The 16,542-nt window shown below is 34.8% G+C and overlaps 1 protein-coding gene and 1 long non-coding RNA gene across 2 annotated transcripts; both read left to right on the top strand.

The window, feature by feature from the left end:
• Nucleotides 1–6,872: 6,872 nt before the first annotated feature.
• LOC130703005 (uncharacterized) lies at nucleotides 6,873–7,979 on the top strand. The gene has a single exon (XM_057524626.2). It carries the CDS (start codon nucleotides 6,920–6,922, stop codon nucleotides 7,952–7,954), a length of 1,035 nt encoding a protein of 344 aa, XP_057380609.1. The 5' UTR covers nucleotides 6,873–6,919; the 3' UTR covers nucleotides 7,955–7,979.
• Nucleotides 7,980–13,382: 5,403 nt separating this feature from the next.
• LOC130703064 (uncharacterized) lies at nucleotides 13,383–14,050 on the top strand. The gene is made up of 3 exons (XR_009421038.1): nucleotides 13,383–13,519; nucleotides 13,576–13,682; nucleotides 13,740–14,050. It is a non-coding gene; the product is annotated as an uncharacterized LOC130703064 (long non-coding RNA).
• Nucleotides 14,051–16,542: the final 2,492 nt, after the last annotated feature.

Here is a 16,542-nt window from a genome sequence, read left to right as displayed (position 1 = left end):
AAAAGTTTCTTTAAGTACAACATACTGCTTTTTAAGGCGACAAAAATTGGCTTATATGCTTAAAGTATTTAATTATCCTGCAAAGCAGATAATAATACACGTCAGGAACAATATCATATTTCAATATAATAGCAACAGTTAATATGTCATTCCCGATTATTACCATATGCTGTAAAAATTTTATGTAAGATAAAGACGTACAAATACAAGATGAAAAAAGGGAAAAAAAAACTATTCTTGTATTCATTGTAACGTGGTAACGCTTAAAAATTTTGGTGCTTGGGGAAAAATTCCATTAATGTTCACAAGGCATGGAAAAATGTCGTATATGCCGAAAATCAGGCGAACACATGTGAATTAAAATTGGTTGTCTATTTCAAAGACATCGCGATCAAACAACAAACAAGTGCTTGTATTTCCGCCGCTTAACGACACAAGCAGGGAGGAAGACAATATGTTACTTGAAAAAAATGGCCTTCAAATGGCTGGGAGAGAGTGAAATTTACCTAAATTTTGTTGATAATAACTAACATACAACTGTGCGCGACGTTAAAATTTTTTAAAAAAGGGATTCCTAATTAGATTTTGAATTTGCAAACTGTCAAGTAATGGAACACCTAATGAAAATCTTATAGCCAGGTTAAATAAGTCTGACGCAGTAACTCAGGGTAAAATAAACAAAGTTTTCTCTGTTACTATAGTTTTAAACTAATGGACCAATAATTTATCTTTTCTAGGAAACTCAAGTGATGACGGCGATCATTTTTCCAACAGCTTCAAGGTTACTATCCTTTCCATAATCGGTGATATTAGCGGCATGTACACTAGTTAGTGTAATACATTTTTTTCAAAAATTTTACAATAGATTCAAGCAGGTATATTAGTAGCAATGCAATCACTTTTCTAGGGGAAAATGATAATGCTGATGCAAGTGAAATAGATCAAGGTAAGTTGTATAAATGACATCGTTACGAAAACCAATTCATATTTTATTGTCATCTAGTATGATTCTCTGCCGTTACAAAGGACAACCATGGCGTAGGTGTTGTTGCTCAAGAACAGGCATTTGATACTGGTAAGTTTGGTGAAACTCATTTTGGCAAATAATAATGTTGATTGTTTTTTGGTTTTCTCAGTTTCAGGTCTCAGCCTGCTACATCATCAACATGGGATATCCCTCTACGTACACCAAGTGCTGTAAGTGTTATTGAGATGTTTTGTTTGACATTAGTTTTGTAACCCTCACTGTTAGAAAAAAGCCTCGAATTTCGGTGAAATTTGCACCTAAGTCGGACTCTGCCAGATAGGTGGAAATATCACCTAAAAAATTTAAGGGAGGCTCCCTGAAATTGGTAAAAGTCCTCCGAAAAGTGGTTAAAATGACACCAAGCCAAGTTAAAACACATATTTAACGAAAAAATGAAACCAAATGGTCCGTTCGTGTACTAATTATTTATATGAATAATTGAAATAATAGCAGTAAATCCAAATGAAAATGACATTTATTGTTAATGTATCTTAGTTAACATATTAAGATGAACACAAAAGTATAAATTTGGAACGCAGTGCAATTACAAACACAATGAAGAAGTCTTCATTTTATCCACCATTGCGGAAAAGGAATGGACAGATGCACAAGTATCAGTTGCTTCGTCCTCTACGCCTAAAACGTAGGACTGAAGAAACAACAATGCGTTTTGAACCTTGTCGCTGTATTTAAAGTGATAGACGTAGTAGTTCGCCATTAATCCAATAACAGCCGCCACAGTCGTGTGAAATCTCATAAATGGTTTAGGGGAGGTAGGGCGCAATTGGAACGCGCGGCAATTGAAACAAAAATTCTACCACTTCAAGTATGTAAGAGATTTAGTTTTAAAAACTTGAGCTTACGCGAATTAGGGTTGTACATTTTTAGAAAAAATTGGAGGCTTTGGACTCTAAAAAATTTTGAGTTATCCCAGAAAGTTGTTTTTTGACTGTCCATTTGTAGTTTTTGTCCAGACAATTTTTTCGTTTTCCCACATAAAACGATGGAGGAAATCATTAAAAAAAGGTCTTGAATCATTCATCGTTCATTAAGCTATAAATTGATAACAGTAATTTTTTTCTAGCTAAATTTTATCCCCTATAAACATTAAAACTCCGTGAAGACCCATGCTAGAGGCAATTGGAACACCAATGCAATTGTTCCAATTGCGACCCTTCCGTATGCACGTCTCCCTTACTGTAGTCTGGCAACGGTGCTATAGCATAGCCCGTGCTATAGCATAGCCCGTGCTATAGCAAAGTAAATAATGCACATCAACACATATCGTCTGCTGGGTAGCTGACACTTATCGTCTACCACAATGTTTGTGTTTTTATTTACAGCGTTGATTAAAGAAATTAAATTTTAAAAATTAAATTACCGACATTAACAATAATTATGATATATGGCTGGACATGCCATATTCGATTATAAAAATTTGATCTTCATACTATTAACCGTTCTTTGGATTACTAACGGTGATCTGAACCTAACTGAGAAAACTACCAAAATTCATTAAATAATATTTAGTTGCTACAGAAAGTTATAAAATATCTTAAAAAATAAAGATCAAAATTTTTTTTGTATTACTGTAAAAAAATCATCAAAATACGTGTACCAGATTCTGAGATATCGTCATTTTAGTTTCTTCATAAAACCGGGAGCTCTCTTATAGGAAAACCCACGTTTCAATTGCCCAGAACGCCCTGTTTCAATTGCCGAGCAGAATTGGCAATTGAAACAACTTGAGGTACCTCCAGTATTTTACACATAGCAGAGGTTCATCTTTGCCGAATCCACAAAAAAAAAATACTGTTATGTAGCTGAGATAACTGGCTACAAATCTATATATTTTTTAGTCTAGTTGAACGCTTTTGTAAGCGTACGGAACAAAAATGAGTTTTTTGTTCCAACCACGCCCTACCTCCCCTACTCTCCAAAATGAGGTGGATTGTCGATCCAATGTATAGGATAAACGGCGATCCCATTGTTTCCTGTTCGATGCAACTTGCCAGGTTAGCTGATTCCTATAAATTAAAACAATAGTCAGATAAACTTTGATTGGTAAGAGGTAATTCCATTACCATTCTGGAATTGACCAAATGTCGAGCTGCTTTATCACCTATTCCTTTTCCAGGATCCAAGAATGGTAATAATTCAAGGGCAGCTCTCGAACACATTTCTTGGGCAAAATAAAAAATAAAACAGTTAGTCATTATTCCGTTTGCGATTCTTTAGTGAAATTTTTTACCAGGCGACATATTCTGAAAAGGTTTGGACAATAATAGAGATGCTACTTGTTTCTTATTTGTAGTTTTTACTGCTTCAATGATGAATTTGGCCGATTGGGTCCACATTTCTCGAAAAATTTCGCATGGGTTCTTCATGATTAATTTAAACTCGAAGAAAAGCTATAATCAAAATATTTCAATTGATAATCAATAGATATTTTGCGCTATAACAATTGCCTTGAATTTATTTTAATACTTACAAAAGTTTGATGTTTAAGAAATGGGCAGTGGCTGTCTATGAATGTCTCAATTCTGCCTGATTCAGGTATCCATTTCATAACTCGAATTCTTCTGATCGCGAAAGTAAGTTTGACGAGATTGTCCACTACAGTACTATAAGAGGCCTTTCCGTTTTTATAAATCTCCAACATCTTGGCTACATTTTGACCATAAGATATGGCATCGCTGTCATCTAAAACCAATTCGTACACAATTTTTAAAAGTGAAATATGTTTAAGAAATGGGCAGTGGCTGTCTATGAATGTCTCAATTCTGCCTGATTCAGGTATCCATTTCATAACTCGAATTCTTCTGATCGCGAAAGTAAGTTTGACGAGATTGTCCACTACAGTACTATAAGAGGCCTTTCCGTTTTTATAAATCTCCAACATCTTGGCTACATTTTGACCATAAGATATGGCATCGCTGTCATCTAAAACCAATTCGTACACAATTTTTAAAAGTGAAATATGTTTAAAAACCTAGAGTACGTACCCATTGCCATTGAGGGTATTTGGTAGTACCGAAGTCATTACCATTTAACTTCATGCTCTTATGTTTAGCTGATACATCACTGCTGCGAACTTCTGTCCGTCTTCTTTCCATGATCCTTTTCAGTTTATAAATCAATTCTCTCTGCAGAAATGAAAAAAAGACGATTAATGAGACAATACAATTATACACTGGTATACTTACGTGTTTTGCTTCAGCAGTTGGAAGTGTAGATGAACGTGGATAGTTCATCAAGATTTCTGCCACGATGTTATTCATTTCAAATTCTGATGGCTTTGAAGTGTAAAGTTGGATAGAATTCGCCACTTCAAGAAGTAAAGCTGACTGGTCTTTGGCCATGAACACAGCACTTCGATCATCCAACTTTTGTTGGATGTCTGGCCTAAAGCGATTTGGTAATTTAAACGAGGCTGGCAGTGGCACTGAAGATGGAACTCATTTTTTTTAAACAGAGGTTTTACACATTGTTTCTTTGCTGGTGGATCCTGCTGCGATTGCGAGAGCAGTTTTTTCTTTTTAAGGTCTCTCGCCACACTTTTAATGTTTTGAGCATTGTCATCACAGCTACTGTCAACTAGGTCAGTGCTGGTTTCATCCGAATTGTAAGAAACAAAGTTTTCGTTTAAGGAATCAGCCAAAATAACATTAAATGAAATTAAATTGATATCGTAGACTTATTTTCAGAAAACTTATGTACCTCGTGAAGTATGAAGACTGTAAGGATTTCCAACAACGAATCCTTGTGAAAGAAGAGAAAAATTATTTGAAAAATTAACATTCATTTAAAACAATTGGTACATCAACCCATTTCCAAAGTTTCAATACCGTGTGAAATATCGAAAGTAGACACATGTTCATCAACATATTCTTCTAAAAGAACAGAGTTATCTAGGAAATATAATAGGCTATAGAAATTGTCACCGTAAACTTTTTTTCAAAATATAAATACCATGTTCAACAACAGGAGTAGAAGCACTTGTAACTATAGTTAAAACTTAAGTATCCTATTTCAGTTAGGTCCGAAAATAAAATCCAGTACGCTGGCCCTTTTAAAATATTGAAAATTAAGTACTCAGCCGCCGCTGTGTTCAGGTATTTGTATTATTAATGTTAACATACTATAGTAATCGTTACAAATCTTATTTAAAAAAAAAATCGTCAAAATTACGGCCTTATTTTGAGCGTGAACATGTAAGCAGACAAAAGCCATTGGAGTTTAAAATTCAAGAGGACGACCGAAATCTAAAATAAATTATTTCAAACAGGTCATTCTGGTCTTCGTAGGTCTATGCACATGGCCGTAATGTTCAAAGTTAGCAGAATCAATTACGTTGTTTTTAATTATGGAAACTTATAATATTCCACATGATATAGTATTTATTATTAAGAAAATAGAGTAGGGGAGGGTGGGCGCAATTGGAACACGCGGCAATTGAAACAAAAATTCTACCACTTAAAGTATGTAAGAGATTTTGTTTAAAAAATTTGAACTAACGGGAATTAGGGTTCTACATTTTTAGAAAAAATTTGAGGCTTTAGAATTTAAAAGTTTTCGAATTATCCCAGAAAATTGTTTTTTGACTGTCCATTTGTTGTTTTTTTGCAGACAATTTTTTCGTTTTCACACTGAAAACGATGGAAAAAATCATTAAAAAAGGTCTCCAATCATTCGTCATTCATTAAGCTATAAGTTGATCACATTAATTTTTTTCTAGCTTAACTTTATCACCTATAAAAATTAAAACTCCGAGAAGACCCATGGTCGGAGCAATTGGAACACCTTGTTCCAATGAATGAGTATCCCTGATTCTGAGATATCGTCATTTTAGTTTTTTCGTAAAACGCGGGAGCTCTCTTATGGAAAACCCACGTTTCAATTGCCCAGACGCCCTGTTTCAATTGCCGAGTAGAATTGGCAATTGAAACAACTTGGGGTACCTCCGGTTTTTTACTCATAGCACATATTAAACTTTGCCGAACCCACCCAAAAAAAATACTGTTATGTAGCTGAGATAACTGGCTACAAATCTATATATTTTTTACTTTACTTGGACGATTTTTGTAATCGTACGGAACAAAAATAAGTTTTGTGTTCCAACCACGCCCACCCTCCCCTACAGGTAGTCAACAGCGGTAGTCAACAGCTCAACGCGTTTGATAATCGTTGGCGTCATTTTCCGATTTTCAGACACTTAACTTGGTATTTTGCAGGCAATATTTCACCAGGCAAATTTCAGACTTACGTGATAACACTCCGTTTTGAAAGTATACATAGGGCAGCTGACGGTCATATTACTTGCATTGCTCTTTACAACTCTACCCACTGGGCTGCATAGTTTTTCAGTGTGAGAAGAAAGTAACATATAGAGCTACTGCTTAAGAAAAATTGGTTGTTATTTTATGCGTTATCCTTTTATCCATTAGTATATAAAGCACTGGAACATCTAGAGCTTATGGATAAGATAAGTGAACTCAATCTCCATATTCGAACGTTTTATTCCAGTCAATTTACAAAGACACACAAGGTATTTCATTTCTCAGAATTTTCAGTGATTTGGAATAAAAAGAACGCATTCTAAAAACATTATTAGGCCCATTAGTGGTTCAAGAAGTAAAAGTTCAGATCTAACCGTTTAATTGTTTCTGTTTTACGTTTTCCATTTCTCAACACCATTCATGAATACGAAATATTCATGTACATGAAATATATATTGGATTATAGCTTTCTAAGAAGCTTAAATTTATGATCTCTTTTAACTTTCATATATCTTTACCACGAGCTACTTAGAGTACTATTATTAAAAAAACTTGCGTGAAATTTCTGCAATAATATTCTGTTGTCGCAAAGAATTGCAAACCATAAACCAAAATGAAAAAGATATTTAGAGCAGTTTTGATATTGGCTGCATTGTTGTTATGTTCAAATATTATTTCACTCGATTGGTTGCAAGTTTGTTATGCAACTACGTCTAATTATTCAACTCCCAAATCCAAACTAGTCGCTGGTGTTACCAAGAATGGTTTGGGAGTTTCAAACGTAGATTTTTTAGCTAAACCCACCAACAGCAAGGTTCATTTCAAGCCCACTCCAAGCATGTGCAAGTTTCATGCAAAACGTTTGTCTTCTATTGTTACGACAAATATAACAAGCTTGAAAAACATGACTATGAAAACGCAAATGGTTTCACATATTGTTGATTACTTTTCATGGACCAATCAGTCGTCCTGCCAAATTTCTCATTATTTCGGAGGGTTTATGGTTTCTTCTGCAGCCGGCATGGTATCTATGGACGGACAGAAAGCAATTTGTCTTGACCAAATGGTTGCTCCAAGACCAGATAGATGTATTGTGTACTCGTTTGGAATCAACTATGATTGGAGTTTTGACGACGCGATGGATCTTTATGGATGCAAAGTTTTTTCGTTTGATCCATCGATGAACGTTTCAAACCACCGTCGAAGTGAGAACGTAATTTTTTATCAAATGGCCCTAAATGACATAGATAAAAATGAATGGAAGAAAAACTTTGGAATACCATCGCGGACTCTTTCTTCGATATACAACATGCTTGAGCCTATTCACGGGGCAAATGTTACTATCGACTACCTCAAAATTGACATTGAAACCACAGAATGGATCGTGCTGCCACAAATAATGAAATCCGGGATGCTGGACAGGGTAAGGCAGCTATCAGTGGAAATACACATGGACTTTAATAAAACTGTCGATATGTGTTGTGAACAAGCCAACATTATACATTTACTTGAAGATTATGGGATGATCCGCTTTGATTCAAAACCCAACGTATATTCTGTAATCAATGTACCCCAGAGAAAATCTTTAGGTTTTGCAGCTTATGAAATAGCTTGGTATAACAATAGGGCTTTGCATCTTAATTCTTGAAGTAAAGTTTATGTTCGAAAAATACAAAGGAAAACTAATGGCACAATGCAGTATACGGTCATTGCTACAGCTTTCTTTACGTTTAGCTCAAAAACCCGCCTTTTTGCACTCTCAGTTTTTGCCTTCTACCATTTTCCTACCTTTCGACTACCATACGTGGTAGAACTGAAAAGGTAGAGGAATGGTAGAAAAAATTGTCTGCTTTCAGAAGGTAGGAGATTGGTAAGGTATCTACCAGTCCTCTGCTATTTGGTAGAGCACTAGGTGTCTACCACAAGGAAAGAATTGGTAGGCATGAAATGTGAAACGACCTCGCGAAAATGGACGACGGCCGAACATTATATCGGGGAGTAACTTGACGACAATGGTCGTGAGATGTACGCTTTGGTGATGTGGGAAAATTACAGCGATGTTGAAGAAAAGTATTGTTGTGTTGGCGTTGGCGAAGACATTTGTGTAGGCTACATCCTCGTCCAACAAAGTTGTATCAATTATTTTTCTGCTGAAATACATTTTCAGATGTGGTAAATTTTCTTTCAGTTTAAGGGACTCATAATTTAGTTAATCATAGTACTATTCAAATGTTTTTCTGACAATATAATTAGATCGTTGAAGTGTGTTTGAAATGCTGTTCGCAACAATAAAACCACAAGTTTGGTATAAGAGACCTGTGGATGCAATATTCCCATTGATTTTGATGTACTATATGCTGTATGCAAGAATAATATTTGGCAACAAGTGTATTCAGTTAACCATACCTTTGTAAACCACCAATACTAAATATAACGCAAAATAAAATAAGTTGTTGTGGGACTCGTGAACTTTTTTGTCTTTCACTGGTTTTATTTACTCCTAGGTTAACGAAGAATGTAGTTAGGTAACAAATTTATCTATCTTTCACAGTTTCTTAACGTAGTTAAATAGTAAGTAAAATACAATAAGTAAATAATACCTGGAATGACAAATCGAAATCTGGGAATAACATAAAACCCTAGTATGACTACTGTCCGCCACCAAAGCAAATTTATCCAGAATGAGATGTCGTTTGGGTTTTTAAAAATTCATACAACATATCCAAACACTTACCAAAAAAGGCTATACAATGTTCTGAAAAAAGAAAAATAATAAAATTGAACGCAGTAAACTTAAATTTTTTTCTGAGAAGCTGCTGTTTTGACACGCGTTACCATGGAAACCCTGACAGCTACGAGCATGTACCAGTTCAACAATTGTTACCCCACTTAATTTAAAGAGTAATATACAAAATTGTTTTCTTAGTTATGTTCAGCGATCTATTACTTATATCAAATTGTTCTTGGCTTAAGTTACTTTAAAATATTACAATGTTATTATTATATAAAATATTATGAAGATTTACATTGTGTGTTTAGGGACGTACAATAGAAGATGTGTGAGGTCACCCTGATTACTGTTTTTTTTCATGAGGTTTTCATTAGTCTTTAAAGATTTTCGAAGGAACTAGTGTCGCTCGTGACTCATTATTTGTAAGTCATTGTTTGATGTGTTCTGCATTTTGCATTACAGCTTGTGCGTTTTTTTATTAGCAGTGTTATTGATAGTGGTATCGATTGTGGATTTTTTTCGTACCGTGATTATTAATAGTGATCTACAATTTTGTGACGAACAACCTACTGTTTTTGGGGAGTCGTGCAAGTTCACGTTTCTTTGTGAGGGAAACGGATTTTTTCTACTATTCAAAGGTACATACATTTTTTTATTTTATGGAGATATTTTATGTGATGTGATTTACCATTTAGTGACCAATAACCTTCTGTTTATTGGGTGGGGTTCGTGCAAGTTCACGTTTTTTGGTGAGGGAAACGGAATTTTTCAAGGTACATATATTTTTCTATGTTATTGAGATATTTTAGCAAATTCACATTGAGAATCTAATTGCTTTCTTTATTTTAATTAACTTTGGTTCTTTTGTCCGTTGTAGGGGCGTTTTCTCCTTCTCCGCATGGCGTCTAATTATCCAACTTGTGCTCCGTGCCTCATTGATGTTTCAGAGCTTAATGCAATTGATTTAAATCATTTTTGCTAACCATCAACTTCGATTCAAGTATTGCGGCAAAACTTAAAGGTATACTATAAGTCTCCAACTTTTTTTTTCTGCTAAAAACATAAGTTTTTCCAACTATGGCTTTTAATTCTGCGGTGTCGGACATTGAGGGTTTTTTTTTGTTTTCAGTGCATATCAAAAAATTTCACCCGTACTTTTATCAAAGGTGAATTTAGAAATTTTACTTCTCACTTACAAGCTATTCATGCCATGCATACTTCCGGTGATGCAAGAGGAACTCTACTGGTATGCGCTCAGAACGGGTGTCCGGAGACTTTTAATTCTTTTTCTAATTTCAGAAATCATTTAATGCGGTGTAGTAAAACTCGGCGTAAAATTAGTTCAGAGGTTAGACAAAATATCAGCTTTCCAAATACCGACGAAGATGTTCATGTTATTCATGTAACAACCATGGAAAATGACATTGCAATGTCAATTGCTATGTAGTAGTAACAACTATTGTTGTTACTGAAGATAATAAAGCATCAAAACAAGTTGTAAGAGATTTAGCAAAGTTTATGTTAAATTTAAGATCAGAACATTTAGTTTCAAACACCGCATTAGATTACATTGCAAATAATTTGGGCGCCATTTTAGAACGAGATGATGAACAGCGTGAAAAACTGGATCTCTTACGTCGATTCTAAGAAACTTCAATTCTCAAAAAAAGCGATTAAACTATTTCAAAGCACATTTCGCTTATGTTGAGCCAAGGACGGCGTTTCTATCAAACGAAAGTAATCCTCCTGTTCGAATTAATTCTAAGGGGGAATCATTTCCAAAAAGAACAAAAAAAACTTTCCAATATATTTCTTTACGAGAAACTTTGAGCATATTATTTTCAGACAACAACTTCCGCTCGAAATATTTTGGAGAAGTAACAAGTGAGGACGGTTTCATTAGAAGCCATAGGGACAGCAACAATTTTAAAAATAGTTCTTTTTTTAAACGTTTTCCCTTTGCAGTTCGCTTCCAAATTTTTTTTGATGAAACTGAAGTCACAAATCCGCTTGGCAGCAAGACAAAAAAACATGAGTTTGGTATGTTTTGCTTTCGAATAGAAAATTTGGCTCCATTAGAAAATTCGCGTCTTGTAAACATTCATCCTTTTGCGGTTTGCTTTAGTAAAGATTTGAAAAACAGCGGATTCAAATTTATCATTGATGAATTACTAAAAGAAATGGAAATTCTTGAATCTGACAAAGGGATGTTATTAGATGTTTCTGATTTACCAGGATTTCGTATCCACGGTACAATTTCTTCTGTTTGCGGCGATACAAAGGGCATTCATGAATTGTTTGGGTTTTCATCGCCATCTGCTACGAAATTTTGTCGACTTTGCCTTTTGAGCAGAGACCAAATAAAACGTAACTCAAATACGCATGGTTTAGAAATGCGAACTAAAGAGAATTATGACGTTGCTGCAAGAGAGGCAAAGTTGACAAACGGTCAATCCACTCCACTTACTGGAATTAAATTTAATTGCCACTTGAACAAAAGTGGTTATTTTCACGTAACCAACAATTTAATTCTTGATTGTATACATGAATTTTTGGAAGGAATAGTTCCATTTATTATTATGCTTGTGTTTCGTGAATTTTCGAAAAATATGGAAAACTTTTTCGTAGCAGAGGAATTGAATAATCGTTTAAAGCGCTTTAGTTACAGCTATTATGATAAGAAGAACAAGCCTTCGCCAAAATTTACAGATGTTTTAATTCGAAAAAGGGGAAATTATAGTACAAGACAGCGCGCGTCACAAAACTGGTGCTTGATCCGAATGCTTCCATTGATCATTGGAGATTTAATTGAAACTGATGATCCCTACTTTGAGCTTATTTTAATGTTAAACAGAATAATGGATATTGTTTTTGCCTCAAGTATCGCATTGGAACATACTGTGATACTACAGGACTTGATTAATCAAATATTTTTCTGTTTTAACAAACTATTTAAAGACATTAACCCTATTAATAAATTTCATCATTTAGTTCATTATCCAACCGTCAGAAGGGAGAATGGTCCACCGGTGCGATATTGGTGTATGCGTTTTGAAGCGTATCACAACATATGCAAACGTTTGGCGCATTATAATTGCAATTTTGTCAACATTGTAAAAAGTGTTGCCGAGCATCTCCAGACCGTGTCTTGTGCTGCAATTTTAAATACTAACATTTTTCATTCTGAGGACTTTGTTTTGGGTCCTTGTGATAAAAGTAGTGGAGCAAAATTCGTTTTTCTAAACTTAAACCCTGAAAAATTTCAATGCGATTTTAAAGTTCCCAAATGGGTTAAATCTAAAGGGAGGGAGTATCGCACAGGGTCCGTTATTTTGCTTCACCCTAGTTACAAAACTGACAACGGGTATCCAGAATTTGGACTTGTCCATAAAATGGCCGTCAAAGACAGCGCATTATACTTTGCTGTAATACCATGCAAAACAGTCTGTTTTGACGATCATTTCCATTCACTTAGAGTTGAAAAATTATTACATCTTGAAGGCCTTGCTATAGTAGAATTTGAAACCCTGCCTGATTGCGAGCCACTATGGGTACTCCAAAATTTCAAACAATGCGATACAACAAATTTTGTTTCACCGAGGCACTGGGTTTGAATTTTGCTTTAGTTCAATTAAATTTAAAAACAAAGAATTGCAAAATTTTTTCGTCTTCCTCTATTTTGTTATTTTAAACTGTCACTGCACTAACTGTACTAACTAGAGCCAAAAATGTGTTTGTTTCTAGATTTTCTAATAATATTTTTTTTTTCAGGGGAAGATATTGATGGAGAATGCCTTCTTTCATTGACTGATAAACAAATCGATGGCTTAAGTTTGTCCCTCGGCCACAAAATCAAATTGCAAAAACTTGTGAAAAATCTTGTCGCCGAAAATGCTTCTGCCTCAATGAGAAACAATGAAATCATTCCTGAATTATGTGCCAATGGCACGGTAATCGAACTTCAAGGAATTGACGACGTAACTCACGTAAATGAAAGCATTACCGACGCACATGCAGATCCTATCAGCAAGTCTGGTGTATACATAGTCAAACATATTTATTAGCAAGCATAAGAAGTAATAAATTTTTTTCTTGTTTGGTTTCAGGATACATTTCCAGTTATTTCAATTTTGAAGGAGTCGTCAGAAGGTAGAAAAATTGTTAAATCATTTATGGATCGCAACGAAGTGTATTTAGAAGTATATGAACGGAAAACGTTGGTACGAATACTTGTGAGCCATATGTGCATGCTTTCTGGGAAATGCTTCCGTGATTGCCAAAATTTGGTATACATAGACTTATGCATTTATGCCTTTTCTAATACGCTTCTTAATACATCCATAACATCCTAGATTTTCCGTGATTTCCTACTGGCATTCCCGAAGGCGGGACACTTTGAGGAGACTTTTATTTTGGCGCAAGGACCATTGGTAATAAAATATGCCTTGAGATCAAATGTTCCCGTTCCAGACACGGAAGATGGTAATGTTTTTTTTTAATTTCAATGAAGGTCGAACATTTAATGAAATTTAATTTAGAATGCCTTAAACTATTGGTTCTAGTAATGCGACTGATTCCATCTTTAAAGAAGATTCGCGTTGTTAGCCAGGATTCAATCATTGAACGAGTGGTTTATTTCATCAAGGTATACACCTAGTATTTTTGTTATTGCTTCATAATTTCATTCATTGTTTTCAAATAGGCTAATGAAGACATTTTATCAATTATCGAGAAAAAGCCCCATCTCAAGGAGTCACCTTTTATGTGTTGTGTAGGTTCGCTGAGAAACCCAATCTGTTTTAGCATTGTCTGTGAAGGGGAATTAATATCAAGCGGTACCAGCTCAATTAAGGCGTTCAAGAACCTCTTCGCGTCGTTTCATATGTTTCGTATTAAATACCCTACACTCCTAAGCACATTTTATTATTTTTTTTATTCTTACGTTTTCAATGTCCACCCTGGTAGAATTTGTCCTTCAGTCGCAGATTTTTTTACACAGTTAAATGCATAGAAAGTGGGCATACAGAAATTGAAATAGCCTACACTGGATCTCATTATATGACCATTTTTCTGAAAAAGCATGTTTCCCTATATGTTAAATGTTTTGACTTATCTAGATATGTTTATGTAACTAACGTTCAAAGCGCATTTATGTAAATTCAGAACTATATGTTTAGTATTCTAAATACCAAGAAGTTTCTCTTTTTTACATGGTTCCCAGAGCAACCCGGAAATTTCTGTTGTTTTTTGTATTTTGCAATAAAGAGTATTTTTCAAATAAAACCTTTTTCGCGCGTATACTAAAAATTGAAAAAAGTGGTAAAATAGTAGGAGAAAAAGTGGGAGAAAAGTAGAAAAATAGAAGGAATATGGTAGTGTATGTTCCATGGTAGTATGATCTACCAATGCGAAATTTTTTAATGGTAGACGCATTGGTAAAGGATCTACTTTTCTCCACTTTTTCTCTACTATATAAAAATCGACGACTTTTCTACCAAATGGTAGCAAGTACTACCATTTGGTAGCATGTTTCATTTCGATACCAAATGGTAACCAAAAGCAGCGAAAAAGTATAAATCAAAAACTGAGAGTGTGCTGCGTGTTGACGAATGGTAGGAGACTATGGCAAAAGTTGAGATATGTATTAGTGGGATTGTTTGATTCTTACCCCTACACCCCCGCCCATATTTACTGTTGCAGATCACCTAATGCCCTCTGAGAGACGGCTGACTCGGGTTGACGGCCCCCTGAAAGCCCAAGATATTAAATTTATAATTTTGTGTAAGCCGTCAGGGGCACTGTAACCAGCGGCCTGTTGGCGGCCAATATCGGCGAAAATTTTTCGTCTAAAACCTTGGTCAAGGTAAAGCAGAAGTTGCTTCTTGTGTCAGAATTTTTCAATTAAAATCGTGTCAGCGTCTAAACCTACGTTGTGTGCACAATAATACAATAAGTTCTTAGGCGGGCAAATTCAATTAGAATAAGCATATTATTGTTATTTATTTAATATTTTTTTGGCATAATTTACTATTTTACTACGATATGGCATACGGTTATCGTAACCATAGTAGCCTACTCATGCTCACCTAACACAAATAGAGATAAAATCGCCAGCATTATTTTATTGATCAGTACTTGGTCTTTCACCGTTTAATCTAGAACTCTGGCTAATCTAGTAGGAATCGATTCAATTACACTTTAGTGATAGGTCTACAATACGACCTGTTTTCACCTTAACTTCTGAGAAAAGGTTTTCTTGCTATTCTTGTATTGCGGTGAATTTGAGTGTAACTGTCGAGGAGCACACACATAACATAACAGACATAAAGACCATATCAAACAAGATAAGCATAGATTCAAGCTAGGAAATTATAATATCGGATTACCTGTCGAGCAGCACACATATAACAGACGCTATGAAGTTCAGTTCGGTTCTGACGTTAATTTAGACTGGCCAAGCAGTAATCTAATTGTGCGAAGCGTATGTGTGGCCTTCTACGTTAACAATCGATATAAATAACTCAAATATACAAATATGGTCGCGATACCACGACCCAATACGCGTAAAACATCATTATCACTGTTAAAAAAAAAGCTTCGAATTTCGATGGAAATTGCACCTAAGTGGAACTCTGCCAGTTTGATGATAATATCATCTAAAAAAATTAGGGGGTTCCCTGAAATTGGTAAAAGTTCCCCGAAGTGGTAAAAAACACCAAAATTAAGACATATTTAGCGAAATATGAAACCAAACAACCCGTTCCTGTATTAGTTATTTATATGAATAATTGACAAAATAGCAATAAAATGATAAAAATTATCTGTATTTTTAATGTTTTTTATTTAACAAATTAAGACAAGCACAAAAGCAAAGATTTCAAACTCTGTGAAATTATAAACAAAATGATGAAGTCTTCATTTTATCCACCAATGCGGAAAAGGAATGGATGGATGCACAAGTACCAGTTGCTTCGTCCTTTTCGTACTTTTTTCTTGTGTGTAGTTTTTGCTGCTTCATCGATGACTTTGGTTCGATTGAGTTCACATTGCGCGAAAAACCTGAAATGATTGCTTCATGATTAATTCAAATTCGACGAGATTCTATAATCAAACGATTTCAGTTTTCAATCACTAGATATTTTTTATTTTAACAATTACCTTGAATTTTTTTTTATACTTGCAAAAGTTTGATGTTAAAGAAATGGGCAGTGGCTGTCTATGACTTTGTCAATTCTGCCTGATTCAGAAATCCATTTCATAATACGAACTCTTCACTGTTAAAAAAAAGCCTCGAATTTCGGTGAAATTTGCACCTAAGTCGTACACTGCCAGTTAGGTGGAAATATCACATAAAAAAAATTTAGGGGAGGCTCCCTAAAATTGGTAAAAGTCCTCCGAAAAGCGGTTAAAATAACACCTAAGTTAAAGCACGTATTTACCGGAAAATGAAACCAAATGACCCGTTCGTGTACTCGTTATTTATATGAATAATTGAAATAATAGCA

The sequence above is a fragment of the Daphnia carinata genome, chromosome 5 (genome assembly GCF_022539665.2).
Source record: "Daphnia carinata strain CSIRO-1 chromosome 5, CSIRO_AGI_Dcar_HiC_V3, whole genome shotgun sequence".
Taxonomy (NCBI): Eukaryota; Metazoa; Arthropoda; class Branchiopoda; order Diplostraca; family Daphniidae; genus Daphnia; species Daphnia carinata.
Note: the sequence above shows the minus strand (reverse complement) of the source record. Positions and strands in the feature narration are given on the sequence as shown.

What these genes read in the sequence shown, in the direction of transcription:
- LOC130703005 (XM_057524626.2), top strand. Translation starts at nt 6,920, where the DNA reads ATGAAAAAGATATTTAGAGCAGTTTTGATATTGGCTGCATTGTTGTTA.